General features: G+C 37.9%; 1 protein-coding gene and 1 long non-coding RNA gene across 2 annotated transcripts; one reads left to right on the top strand and one right to left on the bottom strand.

Annotated features, from left to right (window-relative positions):
- Positions 1-7,089: 7,089 nt before the first annotated feature.
- Positions 7,090-20,355, bottom strand: LOC146487564 (uncharacterized). Its single transcript, XR_014868477.1, has 4 exons — positions 20,099-20,355; positions 14,838-14,909; positions 13,863-14,090; positions 7,090-7,795 (listed from the first exon to the last, which is right to left on the bottom strand). It is a non-coding gene; the product is annotated as an uncharacterized LOC146487564 (long non-coding RNA).
- LOC146487565 (uncharacterized) lies at positions 9,181-18,282 on the top strand. The gene is made up of 3 exons (XM_085129703.1): positions 9,181-9,987; positions 13,833-14,136; positions 16,345-18,282. The coding sequence occupies exons 1-3, from the start codon at positions 9,687-9,689 to the stop codon at positions 16,595-16,597; spliced, it is 858 nt and encodes a 285-aa protein (XP_084985829.1). The 5' UTR covers positions 9,181-9,686; the 3' UTR covers positions 16,598-18,282.
- Positions 20,356-22,372: the final 2,017 nt, after the last annotated feature.

The following is a 22,372-nucleotide window of genomic DNA, read 5'->3' as shown; positions in this document are numbered from 1 at the left end:
CTTGTGAAAGCCAGCAGCTTGTGAAGACCCATTTTCGTTGTTCATGTTTTCGTCAATCATACGTGCTTCTTTGTTCGTTATGACAGCGGGATTGAATGATCCAGGATGACCGTAGCTGTACCAGTAATTCTCAGTTTCAAATATTTACGGCGATTTGTAGCTTTCATAAATGAATGCCTTTGTACAAAAAATTCCTCGAACTTATTCAGTGATGAAAATTTATCTTCGTGAAACACCGATCCGAAGAATGAATCAAAATAGAAACAACAGCTGAAATTCCATTATTTCATGGTTTAAATCTAGCCGTCCGTTCATCAGCAAAACTAACGACAAACTATTAAACTTTAATATACTAAATATGTGAGGTAAGTTGTTTCTGTAAGTGATGGATATGATTAAGTAAAACAAAATATATTATGTTTGTAACCAACAAGGGGGGGGGGGGGGGAGGGGCTAACCTAACCTAACCTAACCTAACCTAACCGCTAAAGCAAGACATCACCTCCGTCTCACGCCGCCTTAAGCCAACTGAAAGACCACGATCACGATCGTGCATCAGTACGCCGAGCAATTTGGAAACCCACGCCGATTAGATCTTCGGCGTAACCTACGTAAAATGCAGCCTGATGGATGGATGGGGTACAAGTAACAGGCATCAAACCTTACAGACACATGTCCGTACTAAATAAGAAGTGTCCCCGAGCACTTTAGTTCTTTCGAAGCGGCACGGTCCATGTTGCCACACCATGCTAAATTCTGTATAAGGCTGGCCACACACAAGCAAGTTTTTCTAATCACAAGTCCACAATTGACAAGTTTTGTTTTCTTGTGTGTCCGACAAAATTTGTCATGTTTTTCATTCTCTTTGTTTTTGAGCAACTTCACAGAAAAACATTTCAGCCTGTAAAAACGAGCGACTCAAAATTGCCATAAAACTAGCCAAGGAAAACTTGCTCGTGTGTAACTAACCTGTTTGTCCGTGGGCGAAAACTCTCCCAGAACATCACTGAAGGGCCATTCACTGAGAGACATCTCCACAAATGTCAGTACAAAGCAGATTCTTTATGTCATTAAATGTATCACCTGAATTAACCCGATAAGCTACACAGAAATAATCCACTCACAATGCAACATAATGTACTAACAGAATTAAAGTTATTTTAAAACAAAGACCAGAATGTAATGCACAGACGAAAGCAGAACGCGAATTAAGTCTTCAAGAGCTCATTCATTAATGAATGCTCATTTCACATTCCTAGGTCAAACACACCAGACACCCTGGTCTCAACACATATAACGGAAACTCGCCGACGTATTGAACAAAATTAACAAAACAAAAAATAACTAAGTCACTTAACAACTTCTACGACTGACGTAAACCAAGTGTAACTGAATTTCATACATAAGCTACATTGGTATAAGGCAATCTAGTTACAATTAAACTGATAAGAAGAGCATACCTCAAATCAAATTAATTTTAAGATGTAATTAGAATTATCGACGAGAACATAAAACACAATGATGATTAAAAGTCGGCCATCACCTCGTTAACAGATGCTCACTTCAGTCAATTTGGGCCTGCACTGGCCACACACATCGGCCGTGCCTAGACATGAATACAGCTTTGATTCTCTTGCTTTTTTGAACCAAGTCAAGATTGTTAATTAGATTTGTAGTTTTAATAGCCGACAAAACAATTATAATAATGCATCCTAAACCTGAAATATTTGAAGATACGATGACTTCCAGGCAGAGTGGTGGATTTTGGATGAGGGCTAGCGCCCTCTTTTTTTGGATCTACTTTCTCCTCCCACCCTCCCCTCCAAGGTGCATAATCCTTAATTGGAGAACGGAGGATATTCTACACAAATTACAGTATATAGTCAGGTTGCGGTTTTTAATGTACTAGGATAAAATATCCTGTGCAAGGTATTGATTGTGATAGATGTGTTTATACAGATCTTGAGGGCTTGTTCCAACCCCTCTTCGGATTTTGTTTCTCTTTTATACTCTCCTCTCCTTTCGGGATTACACACAAGTACAATTTTTGTTTCAAAAATCAAATGACTTTTTTTTGTCCCTGTATACATGTCGATACACGTCACTCATGAAGGGTATTCAGTTTGCATATTCCCAAATGACTGAATGTCTTTTTCTACACTCGATTTCTAGCCAAATGTGCGCCCGCGTTCCTTTGGGAGTGGATGAAAGCCGGACTCCCAAAACCCCTGTACCTGAAAAAGGGTGGTATTGGCCTGCAGCCGAAATATTGTACACAATTAAATCAATTAACTGTACGTTGTGTCAGCTTTGTTCCTTTTTCCTCTGACACTAAAGAATGCAATGTGTTGGGTGTTGGGGGTGAGACTCTGTCAGTCGGAATACCTTCATTTTATGATTTCTTACTTCCTACAATGATCAGTTTTAAACTAGTCCTTTACGGGGGGCAGCACCCTCAACCTGTGGTCTGATTCGTAATGCTTTCGAACGAGGTATCTTTTTGCAATAGGTTTGAGTTTATCGTAAGTTAATGTATTTAGTAGATTGAACTTTGGGGCACGTAACTTTCGAAACCAATCACTCAAATATCTGCCAAAGCGTCAGCCACACCTCCCTACCTAAAGTTTACAAGTCGGGATACGAATTCTTGTTTTCCTTGCTTCTTCGGTTATGCTTCAGATTTCAGCATAGGCTAGACCCACGGCACGAGTCCTGTATTAGCCAACTTGTAAAAACAAAACGGCACACTCCAGAAATTGAGCACGGCTTAAGATGCTAAGGCCGACATGTCTACAGTCAATCCAAACACAAAAGGCTTTGTCCGTTAATGCGGATAGCGAACCATAGAATTAAAAATGTGTCTCACTTCTGTGAAAATTAATGACATTTGTGACAGCAAGCGCCAATTCTTTTAGGGTAAATTGTTACAAAAGGTGTCCCGTGAGTAGCTAGTGACTTGTCCAATTTTAAACTTTTCTGGTCACCTAACGTCCGCCAATCGTTAAAACATTGACTGTTTCCATGACATTCTGGAAAATAGAGTATTCCAAGTCGGGTTGTTTTGATATATTTTTTTTACTACTTACTTGCGCGAGCCGGATGGGGTATTTCGGTTTTCTATTACTGAGTCTCGTGCATACTCGAAAATCTACTACTTATGTACATAGGTCAACAACACAACACGAGACAACTGATATATCAGCAAAGCAGCATCTGGAGTGTTCACTCATGTGAGCTCAATCAGTCCAAAATAACCACAACTGAGTAGTAGTTTTATACTGACTTCCCTCCCAATTGAGCCAATAAGGATTTCTGTCAGTGCTAAGGTTCATATTTTTTCAGGGCTTTTATGATCTGTTGTATCCGAAACTGACAGGCTAGAATATTGCATATCCCAAAAGGTTGCTAAAATTAAAATCTGATCGTTTAAAGAATTTCATAGTTTGAAAAATTGCCGGCGTCGTATACAACGTTCCGCACGACTGTATAAATCCTTGGAATTTAATAATCTGTTATTATCTATGGAATGGAAGTGTTTTACTTATTTAGGGACATGTCAACAGGGATATAGCATTTCATCACGGATATCTTACAGTCTAGAAATATTTCTGAAGGAAATTCTTACGTCCGGTATGTTTTAAATACATTTTTGTAAAAATGACATTACGCACTTTTTGACGAAATCTCTGTGTGTAAAATACATCGTAATAGCTGAATGCCGGATCCATTTCTTGCGGGAAAAGTATTGAAGTCGAAATATCTTTTTAAGGCAGCGATGACATGCAATGTAACGACTCATAGATAAATAATTTTATGGTTTTGTCGGATAATTCGTAAATTCAGCTCAATAACTTAAAGTTCGCCTCCAGAAAAACCATTCTGAGTAGATGAGTTACTTAAACTTTTCAGTTTTTTGAAGTTCGAATGGGTAGCGTGATTTCGTGATAAGCGTTTAATAAAGTGGAGAATTTTAAAACTCGTGGTAAACCGTCATGCTGGAATTTTTGTTTGAAAACAAACCATCAACTTGACCCGATCAAAGGAATCGTGATAATGTACACGGCAGCTAACGCACCAGACGTTCTTAGCAGTCCGATTAAACGTCTGCGCGCAGCTCACGCAATTTTAGTCCACTGAGGGGTGGGGATGGGGTTATTGCATTTTCCATGCTGGGAAAACACGAGTTGTAGACGAGTTTCAACTGCTGTTTCGAGTTCTATATCAAACTTGTACGAGTGTTTGCGTGCATTCTATATAAGCTAAGACAACGCGGTTACATTTATAGAGAGCCAGTACCCATGAGAAATTTACCATTATTCTCAAAATATGGTGCGTTCGATTAGTGGTATTCCGAATTAGTGCCACATCCAATAATTACTAACAATTCCCCTTAAGAGGATTTGGAGTTACCGGAATACAAAATGGATCGACTTGAATATCACGAGGAAAAGTTTGTATATTTACCCAAAAATGAGGAATCCAGAGACTGTTTCGTTTGTTTATATTCGAGAATACGATCAATCGAACGCGACGTTATACGACTATATGGTGGCATGTTTTCCAAAGGTTATTTTCTACATTCTAAAATTGGTAAACTGTGTACTGGTTTTCAGTGAGTGGCTGCTTTGGAAAAAAATATCGTATAGACTTCGATCATTTTGGAAAAAATGTTTTGGCTACTGGTCTGCCAAGGGGAACACATCTGGACAAAAGGAAATGTTGTTCACACTGTAAATGTGATCCTGAAAACTGATGTTTTTTGGTCTGTAATGACACTACTGGCCTAAAAATCTTAATAACGCAACTGTCCGATTATCTCACAAAAAGCGAACATTTGGTCCAGTACACATTATGCGGTCAAAAGAGCATCGGAGCTACGCCAAGTTGGCACTGAATTGGACACAAAAAAAAACTAGGGTCTCACGTGATTGGCTTGCAACACTTTTAGAAACAATAGAACAAACAACGGAACAAAACCACCTAACCGAAAAACAATAGCAGATGCTACACAAAACAATTACAAGCTTGCGAGAGCTGCTTCGCTTCTGGAAAAATTCTCTGATTATTCTCGGTCTGCAGGCTCATCCATCCATTCTGACAGTTCTAGGAATTTTTATCATCCAATTATACTAGCCCTAAACATGCTCACATATTTTCCGTGTTTCCATACAGTTACAGATACATTAGCAATCAGTTTGGGAACACGAGCCGTAGTACAGTTGACCTCAGTTTGGTTAAAAAAAAAAAAAAAAAAAAACCGCTGCAGAACGTACCTTAAATAATTATCCCACTGTCGTCTGTAACTTACTTAACAGTTGATATACGTAACAGAAAGGATTGACAAGAATAATCAAAACTAGCATGACCTTACAGGCATCTTAATTGAAAATCGGATTCTGGAGCGTCAATGCTTCGTCCCGAGACATAACATAGCAATGACTGCTTCACGTGAGGAGGTAGAGTCATCGGCGCATTCCAAAGATTTAAAACACTGACTCGTGCCATAATATTAAAATTTACCATTATTAGTGAGAAACACAATTTTTAAAGAGGCTAAGCCGTATTTTTCATATAGTTTTGTCTGCCCTTGGTTCTTTAATTAATCAGCTCAGCTGCTAACTTCATAACCTATGCACCACAACAACGTAACGACCAAAAGAGAATCCACGGAGTTCGGCTCCATGCAATCCACTTTAACCTTGTCTTCTTTTTAACCATCAACGTAAAGTACTTCTTTTACTTTTTCCCTGCAATCGTACACCGTTAACGAGAGCTTTTGCTTCATTTTAGGTCCAACTTGTGTGAAAACTGAAATAGCACTGACACAAAAGACAGTTTTCTTATTGCATGAAAATTATTAACTGGTGCACCTGTATTTGGCCGACTTGCATTCTCGTCCCCAAAGCCTCCTGTCCCTCTTAGCCGGCGGGGCCTTCCAGCGGCTAAGAGGACCATGCGGCTCTGGGGACGAGAATGGCCAACTTGCCTTTAGAGTCATTCAGACTTCCACGCCTAATGCTGTTAAACCTCCTGAGTACTCTGGGCACTCAAGTGTACAGAATAAGCAAAACATACAACAGGTGTCTCACTTGACGAAAATCTGTCTTGGATCAATTGGACGGCTCACGTTTACGTAAAATTGGCCGAGAGAACTTTGAGCCAGGATCTCCCATATCAACTGTGCTACTCATTTATCTTACGACAAATGACCTTATAATAACTTTGCTCGCAAACAAGGCATCAATGCGCCGCGCTGAGAGGAGAGAAAGCAGGCACAGTTTTCACCCAGGTTCCTTTCCCTTTGTATCTCAATTTTGCGAGTAAAATACGATGACCTTGCAAGTCATCGGAAGGAATTAAAAAAGACAACTGACAGGCGACGGTTACATGAAAGTTACAGTCAGGCATAATTGTTAACATCAAATGTTATCTTAGAATGCCTGACATTGAATACGCCTCGCGATGGGTGTTAACAACTAACGTCAAAAACTGTATGAATCTTTGGATGCCGTGGATCCGCCTTACCTATGACCATTTAAATGAACAAATTCTTTCTAACGGAAAACAGAAAAGCAAGGTTGTTAGCTTCGGGATGGCGGAACTGAAGAAAAAACTGTTTTCATAGTTGTACATTAATTAACAGGGTACAATATCTAAAACCTACGCCCTTTAACATGTTCCAAGGGAAAATGCAAACTGGTCAGAAGTTTTCAAACAGCTCCACGAAAGCTTTCCCCAGAACCAAAACTAAAACCATTAGTTCTACACAGTACACAAAGTACGGGATATTACCTACAATTCACGTGTGCAGCACCTCTTTCTAAACAAAAACGTATAAAGTGGTTCATGGAAGCGACTCGTTTACTGCAGAAAGTACGTTGTTCACAGTTCTATGGAGCATTTAACAATATCGTACATACAAATTAAATCTGTACAGTTCCTTCTATAGAAAAGTAAGAACTTACAAAGTGGTTGTGGGTGGAGGCTTTCCCACAGAAAAGGCGTCCTTGTGTCGACTAGAGCGGAAGAAAATAGGCGCCCCGGAACGACAGGGCGAACAATATAAACCACAAAAAACACATTTACATCGCAAGAACAATTGTCTTGTGGTTTTAATAATGTTTTTCACGCTCGACAATACAGTAACTGATAAAGATTGAGTTTCACGAGAAAAAAAATCTGTTGCCTGCCTTTCTCATATGTGGTCCAGCTTTTCTAAAATTGCCGAAGTCTGCAACCTTGGCCAGGTTAAATACTTAAAGCAGATAGCAGTGACTGTTCTATGCCCACATGTTGAAAGAAAGCGAAAACCTGCGTAGACGGTCGCTTCACGTAGAAGAGACATCGCATGTAAAACATATTTACTAACAAAACTGTCCAGTGTCCGCTGTCGCATCAGTTGCTCTATTTATGTAAATAAAAAATATAATGGAAGAAAATAACTCCATCAAGAGTATAGAAAATCAATCAACGAGTTGATCCTGAGAATTACTGAGCACAACGACCTCAAGCAGGGCACACGCCAGCTGGGTAAAAAAGCAAACACTGTTCTCTCTAAGAAAACCCATACTTATCAGAACTTATCGCATTTAGTTGTTTGTGTCTGCGTTCCCGTTATTAGCTTGAATTCTTGCAGTTATTTCAGTCCGAGATTGTCGTGAGATACACAGGATGTGACGCCAGCAGTAAATGCTCAGTCACGTCAACGGCCAGGTTGTTTTCCGCCTCGGCCTTGTGTCAGAGGCGTAAAAGGAGGGCCTTCCATGTGCACTAACTACACCACTCCATGTCGGAACTGTCAATGCAAACATACACAGGGAAAATAAGTTTCCATTGCGAATCAAAAACGGGGTTAAAATAATGTTTGCTAGGAATAACAGGAATGGCTGGCGTTACCAACGAACAAATTATATACATGAATGTAAATATATGAAACATGTTTTATATATAAATTATATACAGTAGAAATGTACATTCAATGCACAAGAAATTGTTATATCCCACACCACCAGGAGTGATGTTACTTTGTACTCGTTATCTTAACGATGATATTTTGTATGTTTCCACATTTATGCATTTGATGTTTTTCCACCGTTTTCTTGGCAATACCATTGCGTAGATTGCAATGACAAATAAAGTTGCTGCTAAATTTCAGTTCAGATTTATGTCGATCTGAGGCGGATGTATCATGATCATTAAACCCTATTTGACAGTATGGGGGTCACAGTACGTCTAACGGTTGATATTGGAACCTATTCTCTTTTTATAAAGTCTAAGCTAAAAACAACACTGTTATATTTGTGCAGTTGATACCCCCCCCCCCCAAAAAAAAAAAAAAAACACCCCTGAAAACCAAGTAAACAAACTCTTCACGCCCAGCATCTACATAAGCGATGAGCACGAAAACAATGTGCGCTGGAGCTATTTTCAGTATACTGGCTCCATTACACAAGATAATCAGTTTCAATTACTGTTTACACGTCGCAGAAGTTTGTGTCACTTGGCTAGTCTTTGGCTGAATGCGGAAAATTTAATGAGGTACAATGCACGACCTGTCTGCATCACAGCACAACATTGACGTAAAAAGGCTAAACCTGTACGGGTGTATCGCCAAAACGGTGTATTCTGATCTTTCAGCACACACTTAAGATATTGTGCTCTGTTCCGGGCGCAATGCTCCCGTCTCATTTGTTTATTTGGGTTTCTAGGTAGCCGAGAGAGGGTGCGGTATATGTTCTTTTTCAATTTTACCGTAATTGGTATCTTCGATTCTGTTTTCATTGTGATATTCCCTGATAAGAAGGAAGCTAAATTCAAGTTTTAAAGTAACTGTGCTAATAATATCGTAGCTTTTCTACCCCAACACTCAACCTATTTCTGTTTTTAGTATATTTTGTACAATTTCTGTGGACCACCGTAAGGAAATCTTAATGAAGGTTTTTTCGTGTGGTTTCTTTACAAGGCATAAACATAAATAAACTCTTCTCGGTAGAATTATATTATCGGGATATTATCCATAAAAAAAAAACAGACGAGTTGTATATTCATTTTGAGAAACACTCAATACATCGCTTACTTAATTACGCTCGGTTTTCGTTGCGAATTTATTCTGTTCGTACTCCGCAGACATTGAAAGCTTTGTTTTTCTGCAGCACACTAATTAACAGAAAGCGGCTGACGAAGTTTCTAATCTTAGCCGTGAGCTCAATCAAACAGTATGCAAATTCCTTGCGGAATGTGTCGGAAATTTCCAGCCGAATCCCTGCGAACAATAGACAACAAAGGAAACAAAAGTCGACAACACGTGAAGAAGCCAATGACAGGACGGTAGGGTGACGTAAATATCCACCAATCACGACCTTTGCAACCAACCCCACAGTTTATTAGTAACGCGCGAAAACACATGGTTACCGCCGCAGAGAGCAATGATTGTGAGTTCGAGCGGGAATCTTCTTCGACGTGTGCAGTTTGTTAGCAATTTTTTTCATTGCTGGGAATGATATGGGAATAAACTTGCAAGGAGTTGCATCTTTTAAAGAAAAGACATTTCGTGAAGGGGCAAAATACTCGGCACTAAACTGAACTCGAAACCTAACACCGCCACTTATCGACCTGCAGTATTCTAACCGGAAGGCTGCGAGCAAACGCAATTATTGTACTGAAGTGACTTGGCAGTTCTTTATAAGATGGATCCGCTTCGGAAAAGAGTACAACACAAGGATAGTTTGGCGTGGAGATCTCCTCCAAGCCCATGCGGACCTTCATCGCCACAATCACCGCCTCCATTAGTAGTAAGAGGCAAAAGCCTTTCGCTTAACAGGGTCAACCCGCCATTAGCGCCGATCAGAGAAACTCCGGCTAAGGAGTTATCAAAAAGAGGTCGTAAACAAAGACTATTACTTTCCCAGGCTGGGAATCTTACTCTCAAGCGAAGGGAAACGTCACCAGATTTCAATAGACTAGAAGCCCGGTTAAGACCGAAGCGAGGTAAGTTGTATTAAAATAATGCTGTCTATGCAGTCATTACACATTGTGTCGTACCCACAAAAGTCTCCGTTCGCATTATTCAATGTTTCAATCACATCTACATAAGGTTCAATGCGGCATTTCGACCATGGTTTTACTTAAATCGTAATTCACTTATTAAAATCGATTTGCGGGCGATATTTTTGTGGTTGGGGTGTGATAATCTAACACTAACAAGGCTATAAACGAATTTGAGCGTGTCCGCTACACCATCACGACAACATTTCACTCCTTTGGCGAAGCATCTTTAGAAGACCTCGTTTATTTTCAAATTTTGGTAGCCTGTTTCCGTAGTACCGGTCTGTATTTACGAGTTTTTATATAGTACGAGATGTTGGCTTGTGACAAGTTACCAATCAAAGAGGTCCTTGTAAACGTGACTTGATGCATTGCGTGCTCCCGCTTTGGGAATTGTTATTAATGGGGACCAAGTAACTGCCCTTGCGGCAGCCGAAGTCTATTATAGTTCATTGACAGTTGCCTCGCGGCTCCCAAAGTTTCGAAACACAAGAATGCGACTCGAAACGCGAATTACGTTTCGCTGTTAGTTTACCTAACAAACATATTTTCTTGAAAATCGCTTTATATATTGTGGTCGTATTTACTTGTGGCTCTTTGTTTTATATAAACATTTCACTTCCATAGAGGGGTCGTCGGTTGCATGACTTGACGCTCATAAAAATCTGATGTGCCGGTCAGTACACTAACCGATGCACTGAACCACTGCTTTGAATGCGGCGTCGAGCTCAAAGTGGTGTCTAACCTTAATAGCTCAAAATGAACCGCCTTTCGAGTCCTGTTTGATCCCACGTTGAACCTAAAGATGTGTACATAACCAACTAAGTTTCCACTATAGAGTAATAATATGCATACTAACAGACCTTTTCCACGAGGACTGTTTGTACTCAAATCAATCTTCTTGATAGGTTAACCTTCCTGATTTTTAGTTTGGAAGAATTCGTACAGTGTTCATCGTTTGGAAGAAGTGTTAGAATACATCTCGTGACTGTCGAGGCACACATTAGCTTATCATGCGAATTAAACAGTCATAACAAATCGCTTCGAAATCATGTTAGCCCCCTGGGTTTAAACAATCTGAAAAAGTTTATCTTTATTGAATAAATACACTCTGATCAGTCGTTGATAAGTCTTACTATAAAGACTTTCACGAACATCTGATATCATGGAAAACGTGGAATAAAACGACACGCAGAACGCTTATTTGTCAACGAAGCGAGAGGGAAGTGTTAAGTTTGCATCATTGCGCACAAGAGGGGTTGATCCACTTTTGTATAAACTAATGACGGCTAAATGAACAGTTTATATCAGCATATATACGCTGCAGTGCGATATATCCCGTATTCTCAAGTTCATGAAACGACTCTATTTAGTAAACATATAATATCGACGGAGCTTCAAAGGATTCGGCTATATTGTAAAACGTGAAAACGAGAGGTGAAGAGAACATTTCTAATGAAATGCTCTAGACAGTGCCAGGTATTCTTACAGTGACAGAATATAGCGACAGGGTATTCGGTTTATTCTTGTTTTTATTTCCCTGAAAAGCGTGGAACAAGACATGATTTTTGGCTAAGAGAATTTTTTTATGTCAATGGTCAAGAAGTTACTTAACTTCCATCAATTGTAGGACCGAACAGGCTTAAGAGGCAGCAGTCATTAAACGTTCAGTATAAGACTCCCCACTAGACATGATTTGTTTTATTTGAATCTTCCGGTGCAGACTGACAAAAGGTTTACAAGTATGAAAAGGCGATTTTTGACAGCTACAGGTCACTTTTTAGCATGTTTATCTTTGAGTGTTCAATAACATTTTTAATCACAGCAGGTAAAACTGCATGCATGCACAGAAAAAAGTGAAGAGCAAGGCACTAGTGTTTTACTATTAAATATATGCTATCTGACAACGTAGATATATTTTTCATTTAAATTGAAACAGCTTAATTCAATCCGTACATGTGACAGGCGTATCTACAAGTAATAAAAAGAATTCGAGTTGAACAAAACTCATTTGTTTTATTCTTATATCAAATACTGCATAGTCCCGCTACAATAATCTATAACACCGGATTTCTCGAATCTCTCGCTATCTCGAAGAGAATCCCTTGGATACTGGCTACTGTCTATAGCTTTTTACTCTTCTGAGCTATCTCGAACTCCCGCTCTGTCGAACGGATTTTTGGTTTCTTAAGTGCTCAGAACAGATGGCTCGCACACTATTGTATCAAAATCCTTGCTTCCTGGCATGATATTCCAACCATTGCTTTCTACGCCAACTAAGCAAAGTTCAGAACTCAACAAAAATTCAGAAAATATTCATATCAATGTAATTTGTATGACTGACGTCTAACTTCTGGATTATAATCCCAAATGCTTCCAAACCTTAACATTGTTGTTTTTAAAGATTTTTCCGTAACTTGGAATGTTATTATTTTAATGATATACAAAGCGACTTTAGTACGTATCAGTTATCAAACATATCTTTAATAATTTTACTCATAGCTTTGGTTTTCTGGTTCTTCTTACGGAATAAAAAAATTATGTCACGTCCTTTGCACGGCGCATATTCGTTTCAGCAAAATACCGGTTATTACACCACAAGACAACGATCCACATGTATTTCCGCGTAAAACCCATTTAATATTCTTATGTTAAGTTAAAATGGTACTTAAGAAAAGTTATGCTTCTCCTGTAAATCCCGGCAATCTTTGCTGATATTAGCTCACAGAAAGATCTAGTACCTCTTGTGATTATTGTAAATGGTTAAGAGACTGAAGTTTACAAAGGAAATGTAATATAGGGTTGATCTGTAGCTTGATACAAAATTACAATCTACAGAGAATTGCAGCTGGCGTGCAAGGATCATGCATTGAACAGACGAACCCTAGTTTTTTACGTTTTATTTTATGTAACCCCAAGCTATACTTTGGACTAATTTGTGGTCAAGTATATTAGTATACGATTTTTTGGTAACAGAAACCTTTGGCTAATGAATGTTAGGTGTGGCCTAACTGATCAATAGGAGAAGACTTAGCCAGACTGTCTGGCTAGATTTGTTTTAGTGTTAATATGTTGTACATAATGATAATACCTGTCTACAAGCTTGCACACTCAAACTACTGCAGCCTAACAGATGTTAATATGCTGATCAACTGACTGATGTTTGAACATGCTTTGGAAAGTACACACAGTACCAAGAAAGTTTTAGAGTAAGGCTAACAAGTGTGAAAGAGACACTAAAGAGCTGGTACATGATCAGCATTTTAATGTGATTGTGCTTGTGGACTACAAATATATTTGATTTTTCATCCAAATAAGGAAAATACAAGACAAATTAAAAATAGAACTACTTAAAACGACTGTCCAATATGAATAGTGATAGTGGAGCTCATGTTTTAAACTTCCATGCAAGTGCTTTAAAGGAGCTCCTATATATGGGCTGTTAGTTACCATTCATGGAAACCACCAGAGCTGGTGCAGCAATTTGTAGCTATAGTTTTTTAATCAACACATACCAATGATCAATTATTTTATCACATTAACAGACCTGCTAAAGGGCCTCAAAACGGTGTGCTCTAACGAGACCTAATTATCTATTTCCTCTGCATGCATTGCATGAGCTTGCACTGCACCAAGTCAAAACAGAAGCTATATTTCCAAAGAAAAGAAGGTACTTTAGATTGTCAGTTAGCTAAATATACCCATGGTGAAATCTCATAAAAGCCCAGTGTAAAATTTATGTGAGCTAGTAGAACTACAAAGATTAACGTTCATTTTATGTGCGGCAGGTCCTCTTCCAATGCGAATGAGAGCCCTACCTCAATCATTCTGGCAAGAGCCCAAGGACATCCAGAATAGCTCTATGAGTACAGAAGGGTCATTGCAAACATTACCACCATTATTCCATAATGCCAACAACACAAGTTATGATGTAAGCAAAGTAAGACCTGTGACACCCCCAGAGGAAAAGCATCTTCCACGGCCCCCAAAGGAGCCTAAGCTGGTTATCACATCTCCACCAGAACAACTTTTAAAACTGTTTGAGACTGTAGAAGAAGACAAGACCAAGAAGTTTGTAATCAGAAGAGGAAGGTAAGACTTCAAAATTCCTTTTATTAAGTTACTGTACTTATGCACCTGTCAGTTAAAGGTCTTTAGATGTCCTGTGATCTTCCCACCCACAGGAAAAAGATTATTAAAGACGAAGGTGTCTGGTTACACCATATAATTGGATCATCTCAGTAAATTTGAATTGAAGATTGACAGACAACCAGTTTGTCTATTAAAATGGCCTTGAATTTTTTTAAACTCGCAACAATACGCCAACACTAAACCTTGTTGATCTGAAGACTGAGCTACAAAGATCTCTGAAGGAATTGTATGGATCAGTTTATATGAAATCATGTGGAGCAAAAGCTTTCCTATAGAATTAGGTTACAAGGTAAAGGTCACTAAAACAATAGGTATCCAGTGAATGGACCATCTAATTTAAGTCATTACTTGTCATAGATAAAAAACAGATTTCTTGGATAACTACTTACATATGTTTGCTGTTAATTTGATAAGTGTAAATTGCTCTTTCACACCCTAAATTTGAAAACATTTTTAAAGCATTCAATTTCATTTGCTTCTTCAAGCCATGACATTCTACCTCTAGTAGGTGGTTGTGTGGGTTGTCTGTGCCTGACTTTCGTACAGTACCCATATTGGAAATGGTGGTACTAGAGAGGCATTAGGTACATTCACTGAGGGACAAGGGCCTTGACTAAACCATTATATTATTTTAGCTATACCTTTGTTGCATGCTACACTGCAGCACAGATAAATTATGTCATGCAGCTTGGCTAGTAATTTGTCATCATGAGCTGGTGAAACAAAAACCAAAGAACACTCAGCCATTTATTATCTGTTGAAGTACAATGATTTTTTCCAACACTTGCACCCTGGAGAACATGTGACCAAGTGTAGTTTATGTATACCAGTGATAAGCATAAACTCTATTACAGCTTCATCTTGGGGACTTTTTATGAGATGCCTATTTGATGTTTATTTGCACTAACCATTTTTTTCAATATAGACAACAACATGTTCTTTTTTTATTATTCACACTATTATTTTCTTGTATTGTTTCAATGGAGATATCTTGGAGCTTTATGTCAGTCTCATTAGTCCTTATGCAATTGTTTATAAGCACATGCTAATTTTAACTCTATCTTGAACTTGAAAATGACCATCGGATGGTCGTCAACATTCTTCTTTAACATTAACATTTATAGTTAAATCCGTTTTGAAAAATTTGTTCATACTGTACAATAACGCATCCAGAAATAGGGATATGTGAAATTACTCAACCTTGTTTTGTACTTTTTACAAATATTAATCAAGGCTACTCAGACATTTAATACAGCGTTTATTTAAAACCATACAAGTGCATAATTATGAAGCAAGCATTGATATGAGACCATGCTATGAATGAGGTGATGTGTGAGCAATATTGGCCACATTAAGTAAAGTTTTTGGTTCTCAGATCCTTAAAAGGCATGGCAGCACTGAAGAGAGTTAATTAAGTAAATATTTAACAATACATCATAAATCTAACAAATGCTTAGTAAGACCCTCACACTTCTCCCTTTTACTTGCAGTAGTGCCACGTGGCACATTGTAATGCCATACCTTGATCAATATTTGGCATAGTTCAATTATTTTTCGACCTTAGTCTTACTAGTATTGTGAATGTCAACTAATAATTATTGAAAGTATAAAACTCTACATCTTGAGTATGGACTCCTTTCCTGATTGATATGCATGACATATTTCATGCTGTGAGTTTTTGTTTATAGGGGCATACTAAAATTGAAACATTTTTTATATAGTAATGGTTTCCAGCTTCTGAACCTTTTTTCTTTTTTAGTCAAAACCAATTTCTATTCAATCTGTAGAATAGTGATCAGCAGCTCTCAAATAGTATACCATACATGGAAATTGAGTTATCACTTTACCAGGAAAGGTTAATAAACTTAGAAATTTAATAATAACAAATTTATTAAAATGCTACAACAATTGTCTACTGCAGCTGCTACTATTTCTATTGTTGTGGTTAATGCATTCAAAATATGTGTTAACTTCTGAATGTTTCTAGTAACTTGAAAGTGACCACCAGAACTCTGACAACTCATTAACTTTTTTTTTTTCAGAAAATATCTCTACCTCTTTTGGTTTGAAAGTTCCAGTTTAGCTTCATACTTTCCTTTAACATTATGGCCTAAGTTAGCTTACATGTAATTTCAACTTGTCTTTTAGACCAAGAAGAGCTCAGTCAGATTTAACTCCATCCTTTAACTTGCCAAAACTAGAAGAGGACCCATGCATGATGACTAGCCTTGCAGAAAAGATGTTTCCACAGCTTTCTCTGGAGCACAAACAGACCACAGGGGCTAACACGTCACTGTCTTGTGTATCAGTTAGTGATGGAGACAAGTCAGTGCAGCTACCGTCCCTGAATGTGGAGCAGAACTACTCTCAGATGTTATCTGAAATTGTTGCTCACTTCTAAGGACTTACAAGGAGAGTGATCACCTATTGAGGGCATTATATTGCTTTTGCCTGTAACAGATAGATTTACTGTGTGACCCATTGTGTGACTCAAAGAGAGTCTGGGTAATCCTTCACTTAAATACTGGTGCCTGTTTTGCCAGCTACATGAATGAGATGCAATATAGTAAGTTCACTAACGTCAAGTATATGTGAAGTATTTTTGCAGGGAATTGATAACTATCAAAATACTGGTAGTCAGAAACCAGTTAACATTCCTAAATTACACCTGCATGATCTGGCATAAACAACAATCTCAAAAATAATATGCTTTAATGTTGGCACCAGGTAGTGACTGTAGGTGTGTCATTGCCATGTTGAATATAACATGGGCATAAAGTTTGCTTCGTTATGTAGAAGTTCTGAAGTGGATAGAAAACCACAAATCATTACCACAATGAAATTTACAATGGCTGGCTTATTAAATTTACATGTGGTATAATATTGTGTGGTTACAGCTGTTGCCTAGTGCATACTTAGTAACTTATCTACTGAAACCCCAACCCAATCATGCAAACAACTACACCATGTGTACAAGAACATTACTGTAGGAACTTCAATCCTTCAAATTCTTACTAGAAAAAGTAGATTTTCCTGCATGATTTATTGTATAATTGTGCCATGTCAAAACATTTGCATCATTCTGAGGAACAAGTTTTCAATATCATCCAAATCATTTTCTTTAAGTCTCTAAGGGACTGGAAAATATATTGTGTGACATCAGCTAAAATGAATTGCATTTATTTACTCAAGTGTACTTCCAAAAACTTTAAGGTTCAAAATGTGATAAACAAAAAAAATTCCAAAAGTATTCATTTTGGAACATATTGAAAACTAGTACCACAGGAATGTGCTTCTGTGTAGCTTTTATTAATTTGATTGGCCACACCTTAAACAGGATTTAAATCAAATTACAATACATGGCTTGGGATTCAATGCTTGTAATAATCCTTATTTATAAAAAGGGTTAAAAACACTTCAACAGCTTGCAGCCTGACTCTGACAGGAAAATTTCAAAGGTATCTACCTCCCAAAAATGACATCCCACTAGGACAAAAAGGTCTTCAAGTCATAAAAATGTCATCAATACATATATCCCATGGATATCAACAATATTAGATGTAATTTATTTTGAATAAGTGAATAAATGAGTCCATTTGTAAGATGATCAGGTTGCAACAGTATTTTCTTGTGCAAATTATTATTCAGTTTGCTTGACCCAAATTGAGAAGTGTGTAAGATTTTTGAAACCTTAGAATCTGAATTTTTCAATTTAGGCATTAATAAATACAAGTGAATTCATAATGTTAAATTTAGTGGCATAATAAATTTTGTAAAGGGTTGTTGGCATGTAATGTTAAACTAATATTATCCCAAGGTTAGTACCACTCAGTACAGCTGTTGGAATACAGAATAAGACATACTAAGGACGATCTGGTTTTATTTAAATTTCTGTAAGCAGTGTGGACTATATTCTAAGTAAATATTAATTAATTTTCATTAAAAGTAGATAATGAATTAGTTAGTCTTCAATATATATCATATCAACAGTAAAAAGGGTCTTGGTATAAATTAGAGACCCCAGAGGACGAAGTTGTATATATGTGTATGTAAATACTTTTGTAAATAGAGAAGTATTTTTTATAATTTTGTCATTGCTTTGTACATATTCATTTTTTTTTTTTGGGTGGGCGGGGGTGCGGAGCATGGGAAGAGAGTGGGTTTGTCAGTTCTGGAGGGGGGGGGGATGGGGGCATGGAAACAGAGGGGGGGTGGTCAACAGAACTAACATCCTTTCAGAATCACTCCTCATTTTCCTCATTTGCCCATTTTGTGTCAAGATAGCAATACCCTATTCTCTATTCCTGAAAAATGCTCTAGTTTTTGAGCTGTTTTGGTCTGAAATTGGGTATGGATTCTTGAGGCCAGGGGCCCGTTTCTCGAAAGACCCCGTAACTTACCGGGCCCCTTAAGTAATTTGGAAACAAATGTTTCTTCATTTTTGTTAGCTCTGAATACTAAATTTTATAATCTTATAATTCTATGAAAACATTGGCGAAGTACCATGTCTGTAATCATTGTGTAATCAGCGAAAAAACATTTAAAAATATACTTATCGGGCCCGGTAAGTTAACGGGACTTTCGAGAAATGGGCCCCAGGTCTGAAAAATACGGGTACGAAGTTTAATAATTTCAAGCCTTTAGTTAATAGGACTGAGTGGAGTCCAATTCGGGATGTTATTATACCACTGATCAACAATAATTATATGCTTTATTCCACATTCTTGCAGAAAAAAAAAACTGGCTTAATACACCCAATGCAAAAATGGCGGACATTTTAATATTCGTTTGTCTGCATTCAAATTAGCCTCACTAGCCTCGTCCAAGGTAAAATATTCTTTTGACATTTGAACTCAAGAACGAGGCTGGTGAGGCCAATTTGAATGTAGACAAAAGAACATTAAAATGGCAGCCATTTTTGCATTGGGTCTACAAGTGGTAAAATCCCTATAAAGTAACAAAGCTTAGAAAATATGCTTAAATTAGACAGTCTGATTGGTTTGAATTGGATGACAAGAAGTCCTGTTACACATAAACACAATTCAAGTAAGAAAAACAATGAAAATACAACAGTTTATTTGCGAGACAGATAAAAACAAAAAGAACTCACTGAAGTGCGACTGTGATTATAGCATGTGATGGCATGCCCTGTTCAAATTTACAAAGATATGGCATTTACACTGTCCAATTACCCATCATGCTCAAATAGGGCAGTCCTTATGGATTTTATTTATTTAATGCCACAGTTTGACTTGCAATAATAACTATTTTAAAATGGTACATTGAAATTTAGATCACAAAGAGATTTTTCGCCTCACACAATAAATTCCTGTCTCAGCAATTTTATGAACATGATTTTTAAGTGTCTCTATTTTATAGCCAATATAAAAGAAATTATGAGTTCATCAAATACTTAGCGGCAACAAAAAGTTAGACAATAAAAGCTTGATCTGTGTTTGAATGTACATGTCAATTGTTGAGAAAATTAAGCTTAAGCTTACTTAAGACTATATTTAAAGTTTATAGCTGATATTTGCATTTTGATCCATAAATCAAACACCAATTTCTAACGTCATTGAAAGACGAAAGAGGCCTGTTTACTTTAAAACATTTCTCGATGGGAATTACGCTAAAATAAGGAATGAATTTTTAGGGTGAAAGCTCTACGTATTAATAGTGGGAGATACACTACGAACCGGTAAATATTATTAAATTGCTCTGAACGCCCGACTGTTTTGACATCTTGTTTATCATGTTTATATTTACACAAGCCACAAGCGAAACCAAACAATACATTTTATCGACTAAGCTAGAATACATTTATCTGACTGTCCCTGAATATTTAACGAACATAACGTGATTGTGTTTGAAAAATCTGCCAGAAGAAAAACGCTAAACTTACCTTTCTACCCAAACACACGACTCCCCACTGAAGAACAACACTGCACGAATTTTTGCTCTCCGGTATCTTGCACTCCTCCGACTTGTATTCTAACCTACACTCTGATTGGTCGATAAATATAATACTTTTGCTGATTGGTTAATTCATGATTTGCGGCGTTCTCGTGGCGGGAAAAAACATCGTCCGCTATTTCTCGGATGAAAGATTTAATTTTCTATTGCAATATTTCTGACGGTCAAAGTCTGTTTTCTTCGAATTGGCATCAATGCATGAGAGAGAGGTTTTTCTTTTAATATCCCTCTTTATATGCCTGAATGTACGAAGGGAAAGAAATTCTGCTTTGATGTGAAACCAGGATGAAAAAGAAAAAAACCGGGCCAAAAAAAATTGGAAACCTCACACTGAAAATGAGTACTTTATTACATTACTTGCAAAAAATTTCGGACGATTTTAATTTCGGACAAAAATAGTGTCCGAAAATAAAACCATCCGAAATTTTTACAGTATAGTATAAAACTTTAAAAAGTACTTTCTGGGAGACGGCATCACATATTCAAAGCCAATATACATGATATGGCTAGAATTCGGATCAGGCGGCCTTGCTCAGTCGTTCTTTTTATCACTGGACAGGGCCGTAGCCAGTATGAGGCAAACCGAGGCACTTGCCTCAGTCATTGTTGACAAATTCACAAACAGTTAAATGAGTAAAAAAATAAATGTTAACGTAACATGATATTATGTTGAATGATAACGCGAATCAGGCAGTGCCCTGAATTACGGATGAGAAAAATTAAGCAAAAATTCATGCTAACTAGGCAGGGGCTTCTCAAAGAAAACTGTCTTCTTTTTTTGTGTTTTTCCGCTATTTCTCGAGTCTTCTGTCTTCTCTGATCTGAGTGAGAAAAATCCATCAAAATGCAGCGTTCTATCAACAGCTTTTTTCAAAGAAAGCAGAAAGTAGTTGCTTTCATAACATGCTTTCAGTTCTTCTCAATAATCGAACCAAAATTTAACCGGCCTTGTTTTGGCATTACTAGTATTCAGCGAAGCAACTTTGTCTTTCATTCCATCTAGTAGAGATGGTGGTGTCAGTGAAGAAGCCACCGGAGATGGTCGGAAAGAAGTTGTAGAGGCAAAAACCGGACAGGCGGCAGCGCCACTAAGTACAGGAAGCTGTTCGTGCGAGCCCAGCTTAAGCGCTCTCCGCAGGTTGAAGACCAGGTGCCGTTCATTGATGGGCTCTAACAGGCTGAATGGCCTTGCATTAGCTTATGTCCACAGCGAAATCCCTGTAGACCCGCTCGAGCCTCTACAGCGGTGGGATGCCAGTGGGCAGAGGCGAATCACGCTGGCATTTAACAGCTAACTTCGTTGCCATTTAGAAACGAACCCTCAAATGAGAACGGCCGAGACCAGGTTTTATGAGCCTGCGAGCCCCCAATAAACCCTTCTTTTCACGAAACCTCTGGTCAGGCAAACCTGGTTTAGGTGATTGTTATCGAAGGCCTTCCTAAAGAAACAAACCGCCAACAAACACATTAAACAGCCGCATGCAAGAAAACAGAGCCCCTAAAGTAGCATTTAAGTACCCCCCCCCCCAAAAAAAAAGTCACCTCGATCTCTAGATCTAGATGGCCTTAAGGGCTCTTAGCGGATTTTTTGTCAAATAAGGTTTGATCCCAGTGTTTTGTTTAAACGTAATCATCATAAAGACCCTAAATTGCTGGGCGGGGAATTCAACCATGGATATTGCCTCAGTCCTCATTTTTTTCTGGCTACGGCCCTGCTGGAAAGGAAAATATTTGTTTCTTTTATGAAAGACAAAAACATAGATAAATTCCATTTTGCAGTTTATTTTTTAATCTTCGACCCTAGCCCAGTTTTATGATACAGTAATTGCATTGCCAGTGCCAGTGGTGCTAATCCTCTTCATCATCATTATCATCATCATCATCATCATCATCATCATCATCATCATCATCATCATCATCATCATCATCATCACCATCAATCAACACAATTGAAAGGTCCTCTTCATTGTCACTAGCGTGTCGTTCTTTACCTGTAGCTGTCGGTGACCGAGGGGATAGATCAAGAAGCTCATAGTTCTTTTGAATAAGCTCGGTAAGACGAAGAAGAAACCGTTTGCTGTCTTCAATTTTAAGCGAAACTGATTGACTATCATTTTCACAGATTTTATTTCAGTCTAATTCATGTTTTTTAGTCGTAAATTTACTTTAGGCATGTTTCAGCGCAGTGTCCGAAATTTTGGTC

The sequence above is a fragment of the Pavona decussata genome, unplaced genomic scaffold (assembly GCF_977016875.1).
Source record: "Pavona decussata unplaced genomic scaffold, jaPavDecu1.1 SCAFFOLD_14, whole genome shotgun sequence".
In the NCBI taxonomy this organism is placed as follows: domain Eukaryota; kingdom Metazoa; phylum Cnidaria; class Anthozoa; order Scleractinia; family Agariciidae; genus Pavona; species Pavona decussata.
This window is presented reverse-complemented; position numbering and strand designations above follow the sequence as displayed.

Excerpts from the sequence above, each read along its gene's own strand:
- LOC146487565 (XM_085129703.1), top strand. The coding sequence starts at position 9,687 with ATGGATCCGCTTCGGAAAAGAGTACAACACAAGGATAGTTTGGCGTGG. Across the intron at positions 9,988-13,832 it reads CCGGTTAAGACCGAAGCGAG|GTCCTCTTCCAATGCGAATG; the intron begins GTAAGTTGTATT and ends TATGTGCGGCAG. Across the intron at positions 14,137-16,344 it reads TTTGTAATCAGAAGAGGAAG|ACCAAGAAGAGCTCAGTCAG; the intron begins GTAAGACTTCAA and ends CTTGTCTTTTAG.